This window comes from Lepidochelys kempii, chromosome 3, assembly GCF_965140285.1.
Source record: "Lepidochelys kempii isolate rLepKem1 chromosome 3, rLepKem1.hap1, whole genome shotgun sequence".
Classification (NCBI taxonomy): domain Eukaryota; kingdom Metazoa; phylum Chordata; order Testudines; family Cheloniidae; genus Lepidochelys; species Lepidochelys kempii.
This window is the reverse complement of record NC_136382.1, coordinates 62,621,628-62,630,712: the sequence shown is the minus strand read 5'-3', so window position 1 is coordinate 62,630,712 and position 9,085 is coordinate 62,621,628. Positions and strand designations below refer to the sequence as shown.

The window sequence follows — 9,085 nt, the reverse complement described above, 5'->3', positions numbered from 1 at the left end:
AGGGACCCACTCTCTTGTAGCCATCTGGCCTGACCCTGTCACACTATGTAAGGCTCTTTCACTGGTAAAAGGTCCTGCAAACCTGCAGAAGGTTATGTCATGAGCCCTAGGAACGGGGTAAGGGTGGATGTCTAAATTAAGAGGGTTACACCTTGAAACCTAGGAACTGGATAAAAGTGGGTGCCCTAGAGTGTGCAGGTAACAGAATTTGGTGGAGAGATTAGGGGCAGCCTAAGGTCATTCGGACTGAACTGATAGAGCCTTACCCAATGAATAATAGTAGAAAGGTAATAGCGGCAGAATATTGGTGCTGTTTTGTCAAAAAGGGTTGCTACCTGCTTGACAGAGTGACCACTGAAGCTTCAGGAGGGAACAAAGCAAAGGGACCAGCACAGGTGGGGGTTTGCTGAAAACCCCACCTTCCTTGCTAAATGGGTAGTGGAATGAGGTCCATGCCCATGGGGACAAGATTAATTAGGTTGTGTCCTCTACTCCTGGGTTTTGTTCCAGAACCATAGTGCTGTGAGGGTAAGGAACCACCTAATTTCTAATTTAAATGTATTCGTGGCCAGTCCATACCTATTTCTTCTTGTGCCAACATTCTCTTTTAGCTTAAATGGCTCTTCTCCCTCTCTGGTGTTTACTCCCTGATGTATTTATAGAGAAGCATTTTATCCCCTCTCAACCTTTGTTACGCTAGTAAAATCAAGCCAAGGTCTTTTTAATCTTGTCTTGTAAAATGGGCTCTCCAGTCTCTTGATCATCATAGTAACCAATCTCTGTTCCTGTTTGAATTCAAAATTTCCTTTCCCCTATGCTATTCTTTGTTACTCTGCCTCACAGTACCTGGACATGGAGGAAAATATTTCTTCTTGATCCCTGCAAGTCATTTTATGTCCTGAAGCATAAGATTACTGTTGAGCATGCAGAGCTATAAATATTAATGGTCATAAAATTACCTGGCCACTTACTTTATTTGAATCAATAACCTTCTGCAGCACAGAATTCCACAGATTGATTATATACTGTTTGAAGATTTCCTTTTATTATTTCTAAATATACCAGCCATCAACGTAAATGACACCTTTTTATCGTATAATGAGTCGGGAGAAGGAAAGTGATCATTTTTCACTTGCACCACTCATTATTTTGATTATTTTAATCAAATCTTCCTTTTAGTTTTCTCCTTTCTAGGATACGCCATCCTAGGACCAGATCCTCAGGTAGTTTAATGGAACTATGCTGATTAATACCAAGGGAGCTATACCATTTCTTCCCCACCTCTTCCAAGGATCTGGCTCCTAATTTTTTTATAATGGTGTACACCAAAGCTGTAGCTTTGGTTTACCCTGCCCCACCCCTTTTTTTAACACAATGATCCGCTGAAGATTTTGGTAACAATATCTATTGATCTCCAAGTAATACATATACTAAACAGTGTTAAGGTGGCCACTCAGCTTAAAACAGACTTTTTTTTTCTTAAATTTATTCATGTTGGAAGATACCAAAGCCATAGGTGGTAGAAACATGAGATGTAAGAATAGTTGCAAGAAGTAGTGATAATTCAGAAGTTAGATAAGAAGTGACAAGTAACGGTTCTGAAGAGAAAAAAGCTGAAATGGCAGAGACAAACTGGTTAACTGTCAGAAAGATACTGCACGTGGTTATAAATGTGCTCAGGGGAAGGAAAATTAGAAATATTATTACATTAGAAACAGTAAATGACACAATGACAATAGTAAAAGAATATGGAAAAAGAAGTGAAACTGTCATATAAATGTCTCCTTAACTCTTGTGCCATGATTTTTGCCCACACTTAAATAATATGTCTACAATTCCTTGGTAAATACAAGGAGAATTCTGCATTTTTTTCCTCTGTATTTTTGACAAACCTCATCAACATTGCCGCACATTGACCCAGATTAAAATTCAAGTTCTTAGTTCAAATTTGTGCTCTTTGTCCTCCTCTGGAAGGCACTGTGTAATCTGGCTCCTGTAAACCTCTAATCTCTTTCCATTGTCCTCCTTGCCCACTTCACTCTGTTTAACCTGGTTGACTAACCACTTCTTTCCGTTCCGTCCTCATCGCCAGACTTCTTCTTTCTTCGACTGGCCCCTCTACTTGGAACCCGCACCTGACCAAGTCTGGAATGCTACCAGTGCCTCCTCCTTCAAGTCCTTCTTTAAAACAATGCATTTCTCCCCAAAGGCATAGAAACCTTAGTCCTTCGTTCCAAGAAGTGTTAACAAGCTAAAATATGTACATTTTTTTAAAAAAAATCATACAAAAATCATGGAACAGAAAGATGTGTGTTAAAACCTCACACTCTGATCATACTGCTTTTTGTTGTACACTGTTTCCCCTTCCTGTATTTCTATGTTGTCATTTTACGGGAAATTTTCAAAGGCACAATTGGCAGTGAAGTGCCCTACTTCTATTGAAAATCAATGGGAGTTAAATACCTAACTGCCATTTGTACTTTTCTTCTTCAGTTGTAAGCACTTTGGAAGGGACATTGCTCCAAATCCTTGGCTGCAGCCAACGAGTACTCTGCACAGTTCTGGAATGGCAGTGATACTGCAAGGTGAGTGTTCCCCAGATTCTGGAGTTGTACTATACTGGGACAGTCCTCTGGCATAAATTAGTATAGTTGCCAACAGACACAAGTGACGATTACAGCAGCCACAGATCACTGGGATGCTCTGGCGATGTCCCCTCTTTCCCCGGTCTTCCTCTTTGCTTCTTGATTATGTCTCGTGCAGCTGCTGTGAGGGGATCCTATGCCTCCCAGGGGCCAATCTAAACTGCGGTTAAGGTGATCAGATGTCCCGATTTTATAGGAACAATCCCCATATTCAGGCCTTTTTCTTATATAGGTGCCTATTTTCTCCCCCCCTTGCTCTACCTCCCCCCATCTCCTGTTCCAGTTTTTTCACAGTTGCTGTTTGGTCACCCTAATGGATGATCCTGCTGTGGCCACCTGAGTTTGCTTTAGGGAAGGTGGGTGCTGCTACAAAGGCCTAGAGAAAGTGTGGAAACCTTTAAAAAGGGTCTAAATGAATGAGCAGAGCAATGTGACTTGAAACAATAAGGAAGAACACAATGATCATTTAGCAGTTGAGATTTTAAAGAAGGAACTTTCAGTAATATGGTTAATATCTGAGCTAATTCTGAAAAAGGCACTGCAACTGGGATGGCAATATGAGCTAGTGAAAATATGTCCCCCACCAAAAAAGCAGTGAAGCATGGTGCAAAAAAGTGGCCAAGGAAAAATTTCCACTGGGAACCTATATTTTAAACAAAGCCTTTAAAAAGGACTGAGTTTCCAAGGTAGAAATGCACAGGTGTAACCAGAAAGAAAACAACAGGTAAGAGTTGCCTGGACAATGGAATAATTGCCCAGGAAATATAAGAAAAAAGAATAGCAGAAGCATTTCTGTCAAGCAAAGGAATCGTGGGGTAGCTCAAGCGAGTATTGCCTATTTCCTGAAATCTGTATCTAAAAAGAGCATTTGTGAACATGCTTGGATTGTGGATCTGCAATACTGTTAAGTAAAATTGATTCAGAGGTAAAATGATTTATGAAGAAACTTTAAGCGTATGAGCTGTATCACTAACATGGAGCTGTCCAGTATACTGGTCAATAGCCCTGGGAGTCAGATACTTTGCCAAGGTCAATTTAAAGCCCATGTTAAATACAGTGGAAAGAGTTTTCTTCTAAACCAGAAATTTTATTAGAATATGGAAAATAGTATTATCCCAAACACTAGTTTGTCTCTTCTTCTAGCTCACTGTAGAATTTCTACTGAAAATAGGGTGACCGGATGTCCTGATTTTATAGGGACAGTCCCGATATTTGGGGCTTTGTCTTTATATAGGCACCTATTAACCCCCCCCATATCCGCCCCCACCATCTTCTGCCCTGATTTTTCACACTTGCTGTCAGGTCATCCTAACTAAAAACCTCCCTCACGCTCCCTGTTGTTTGGCTTTTTGATACAGATATAAAGAAATAGCACACTGTCTCACAATGATGCCTGTATTTAGTTATTTATTTATGTACCATGGACACCTGTTCCCTAAAAACTGAAATTAGACCACCAAATGATTCTATGTAGATCACCATTCTGTAGATGACTGTACTGACCTCAGACGCTAACAACATTCAGTGACTATTGACCTCATCTGAGTTTGAACCAATCCTCTGAATCATCCTGTTTCCCAGCACAGTTATGCGTAGAACTTGAAACCACATTTTATTAAAAAACAAAAACAAAATAAAACTTTATTGCCTTTTATTATTTTTATTATTTATTATTATAACTGTCCTACACTGCTTCTAGCTCCCCCTGCACTTGTGGTAACCTGGAAACTTGAGATGTAGGATAAGAAGTCACATAGGCTGGCCTCTTAATTCACAGAAACTTTACCTTTTTTGTTTTCAGTCATTCATGCTTAACAGTAATATCATTTTGAGGACCTTAGGATTTGCTAATTTTTAAACTTTGTAATTTTTTACATCCTTGGGCCTGATTCTGATCTCCGTTGATGTCAGAAGTCTTGTTCTACATCTGAAAGGTGAATCAGACCTCTTCTTTTTAATTATTTTCTCCTTTTGAAAAAAATAGACCTACTGGAAGTGGCTCAAATATAGAGAAAGTAGAGAATTGCAAGACAAATCAAATGTTTCTGTTTGTATCAATTTGGGGAGTTTGGGGAAAGTTTCAAAGCCAGATCCTGTGCTCTGTTCCACTTGCAAGTAGGCTTAAGGAAGTGATCAGGGAATTCCCCAGCACTGGAGAATCACGTAGTGGCAGAGAGCCAGCATAGTGGGGTAATAGGGTATGACCTGTCCCAGGATAGGTGGAGAGAGGTGGGGAAGTGGTATAAAATCACCTTTCCCCTTCTCCTCCTCCTTAATTTGGCTGCACTTTCTTGTGATATTCATGTAGATATTCTGAGATATTTTAACTTCTCTAGAAACTGGCAGCAGAAGGGTAAACTTCTGCTCTCAGATCCTAATGGTATATTACAACTCCATTTTTTGGTTCTCTTGAAAATACGGCATTAGATGAAATATAGCAGTTGTATTAGTGCTAAGAAAAGCAAAGTAAAATACCTGGTATGCAGCCCTCATTTGGTTGCACTATCATTTAGATTAGAATGATCACTGAGGTATGTTTAAAAAGAAGTTATTGTAGCACATATTGGAAAATCAATACAAAAGTCATCTTGCAGCATTGTGCTTTGGGATTAAGATGGTTGGGAGTGCTCAAAGTCAACACATAAGAAGAAAATTGAGTTTATAGTGCATAATACTTGATTGCCTGAAAACAATGACAGCAAAGAAGGGGCAGAATCTTCAGTTAATTGGAAAGATTATTTAATTTTGCTGTATTGAGGAGCTGAGCTGTGCTTCAATTTCTGCTTTAATTTTTATATAAACCAACATAGATGAAAGAGACAGCAATGGATTCTATTCCTATTTGTTCATCATCAACAGGATATTATTAAATTCCAATCTGTTATATCTGAGCAAATCTATTGTATGCAGTGGTTTTGCACATGTATCTCTGGGGGAATAATTTGGCCTGTGGAACCTTTATTACAGTTGATGATGCATGAGAAGGAAAGAACTCTATACAGCTAGCTCTGAGTTTAGGTTGAGTTTGCAGGGATTGCTATTGGGGGGGGGGGAAGCATCCTTTCACTTGTAAATTAAGCAAATTCTATATGGAACCATTGAAAGGAGACAAACATGGAACCCCAAGACATCATTTTTAGGGTAACTTTCAAATCAGAGCTGCACTTTAAAATAATATATTGCAAAGCATCTTCACAAGGGGTCATGGTAAATATTGGACATGGAACTGTAACTTTTACATTTCCTCACTTTGGATTAATTTAGCATTCTCTCAACGTAGTTTTATTGTATGGATAATCTACTATTCATATTTGTTCACATATACATCACTTTTTGTTATAAAACAATCGCAGGTTGCACTTGCTAAAAGGGTGGCAGAGCTGTTACGATAGTGTGCACTTCCTGTGAGCCCCAAGAGGAGTTTTGGCTGGCGCTCCCACTGCAACTCAGTGACTTCTCATCATGCCCAATGCAGGTTTGGACCAGGTTTTCATTTACAATAAAGCCTCTTTACACTGCCAGGGCAGTAAATGAGAATCAGTGCAAATTAGTATAAATGCAAATTGCGCCCAATATTTGGAAAGTATTGAGCAACTGAAGAAATAGTTTAGAAAGGGACAAGCGAATGTAGTTTTATTCTCAAGTAGTCCTTACAGCATGATCCTCTGAGATGCTGTGTCCTCAATTCTCATCAACTTCAATGGGAGTTCAGAGCACACAGCATTTTGATAGGGAGTGCTTAGCATTGTAAAGGTAGGGCCCTAAAATGAGTTGTGAGGAAGTCAACTGCTTGTGTTGTAAAAACTTATAGAATAGAACAATTTTATATACAAATATGTTAGTCTTATATGTCTTATATGAACACCATATGTGATCTCTTGTGCAGTGGCAAAGAATGGCATAAGATGGCAGTAAGAGATTGCAAAATATTTAGTTCTTCAGAGTGACACAGTCCATTGAATCAACCATTGAATTGTAATAATCTTGATTATATAATCAGTGACAAAATGGGGTTGCTGGGCTGCATCTGTGTACTATTTGCCTGCTTCTTCTACCCCTCCCCTCCCCCAAAGGAGGAAAACCTCTGGTTTATTTTTCGTTTATAATTTCTTGTCTTGTCATAGGAAATCATGAACTGAGGATAGTCACTCTACAGGTATTTCACACCATATTACCATCTGTGTCATATTGTTTGAAATATATGTTTGTACCTTTTCACACTTTTGCATTCAAAGAATAACAACTCTCTAAATTTAGGATCCGACTGTCTGGCTTGGTGTATGTGCACAAATGAGAATGATTAGGGTGCTTAGAAGACTTCTCAGCCACCCATTGACTTTGTCCTTACCCATAACTATTTTACATTTGGGGACAATGTATACCTTCAAATCAGCGGCACTGCTATGGGTACCCTCATGGCCCCACAGTATGCCAACATTTTTATGGCTGACTTAGAACAACGCTTCCTCAGCTCTCGTCCCCTAACGCCCCTACTCTACTTGCGCTATATTGATGACATCTTCATCATCTGGACCCATGGAAAAGAAGCCCTTGAGGAATTCCACCATGATTTCAACAATTTCCATCCCACCATCAACCTCAGCCTGGTCCAGTCCACACAAGAGATTCACTTCCTGGACACTACAGTGCTAATAAACGATGGTCACATAAACACCACCCTATACCGGAAACCTACTGACCGCTATTCCTACCTACATGCCTCCAGCTTTCACGCTGACCACACCACACAATCCATTGTCTACAGCCAAACTCTGCAATACAACCGCATTTGCTCCAACCCCTCAGTCAGAGACAAACACCTACAAGATCTCTATCAAGCATTCTTACAACTACAATACCCACCTGCGGAAGTGAACAAACAGATTGATAGAGCCAGAAGAGTTCCCAGAAGTCACCTACTACAGGACAGGCCTAACAAAGAAAATAACAGAACGCCACTAGCAGTCACCTTCAGCCCCCAACTAAAACCCCTCAAACGCATTATTAAGGATCTACAACCTATCCTGAAGGAGGACCCAACACTCTCACAAGTCTTGGGAGACAGGCCAGTCCTTGCCTACAGACAGCCCCCCAACTTGAAGCAAATACTCCCCAGCAACCATGTACCACACAACAGAACCATTAACCCAGGAACCTATCCTTGCAACAAAGCCCATTGCCAACTGTTCCCACATATCTATTCAGGGGACACCATCACAGGGCCTAATAACATCAGCCACACTATCAGAGGCTCGTTCACCTGCACATCCACCAATGTGATATATGCCCTCGTGCCAGCAATGCCCCTCTGCCATGTACGTTGGTCAAACTGGACAGTCTCTACATAAAAGAATAAATGGACACAAATCAGATGTCAAGAATTATAACATTCATAAACCAGTCGGAGAACACTTCAGTCTCTCTGGTCATGCGATTACAGACATGAAAGTTGCGATATTACAACAGAAAAACTTCAAAACCAGACTCCAGCGAGAGACTATTGAATTGGAATTTATTTTCAAATTGGATACAATTAACTTAGGCTTGAATAGAGACTGGAAGTGGCTAAGTTATTATGCAAGGTAACCTATTTCCCCTTGTTTTTTCCTACCCACATTCCCCCCCCCCCCCCCCGTTCCTCAGACGTTCTTGTTAAACCCTGGATTTGTGCTGGAAATGGCCCAACTTGAGTATCATACACATTGTAAGGAGAGTGATCACTTTAGATAAGCTATTACCAGCAGGAGAGTGGGGTGAGGGGAGAGAAAACATTTTGTAGTGGGAAACACCCATTTTTTCATGGTTTGTATGTATAAGAACATCTTCTGTATTTTCCACTGAATGCATCCAATGAAGTGAGCTGTAGCTCACGAAAGCTTATGCTCAAATAAATTGGTTAGTCTCTAAGGTGCCACAAGTACTCCCTTTCTTTTTGCGAATACAGACTAACACGGCTGTTACTCTGAAACCTGCTATTGATCTTCATGTCTCTGTTAATGGGCCAGATGCAATATGGCTTCTTGATAATAGTATTACTCCTGTCTAGCAGTGCTGCTTCTAGTCTCTTCAGATGGGAGGGGACTATGGCACGTGGCCCTTTCTCCTCTGCCCCACTCAATAGCGCTAGCTGAGTGTGGGGAATCACAGATTGCACTTGTTGAAAAGGTGGCAGAGTTGTTCCTGTGGTGTGCACTGTCTGTAAGTACCAGGAGGCATTTTGCTGGAGCTCCCACTGCTGTCCAGCACCTTCTTATCACCTCCAGTGCAGAATTATGACTTTAAAGCACAATCGTGTCCCTAACGGCAGACAGAATAATTTTTTGTAGTTGATTGCAATTATTAATTTTGTTTTAATTATCTGAAAAGTAGCTTGGGAAAAAGACAGGGACATATTTCTGGAGACTATTTAATGTAGATTTAGGTCACCATGAAGTACTTTT

At 40.3% G+C, this 9,085-nt stretch overlaps 1 protein-coding gene across 2 annotated transcripts; it reads left to right on the top strand.

Moving 5' to 3' along the window:
- Positions 1–2,506: 2,506 nt before the first annotated feature.
- LOC140908168 (uncharacterized) lies at positions 2,507–8,226 on the top strand. Of its 2 annotated transcripts, XM_078851934.1 has the most exons (4): positions 2,507–2,585; positions 5,999–6,120; positions 6,770–6,801; positions 6,903–8,226. In XM_078851934.1, the coding sequence occupies exon 4, from the start codon at positions 7,049–7,051 to the stop codon at positions 7,991–7,993; it is 945 nt and encodes a 314-aa protein (XP_078708060.1). In that variant the 5' UTR covers positions 2,507–2,585; positions 5,999–6,120; positions 6,770–6,801; positions 6,903–7,048; the 3' UTR covers positions 7,994–8,226. The 2 variants fall into 2 exon arrangements, with proteins under 2 accessions (XP_078708060.1, XP_078708061.1); XM_078851935.1 differs by having other exon boundaries at positions 6,770–8,226.
- Positions 8,227–9,085: the final 859 nt, after the last annotated feature.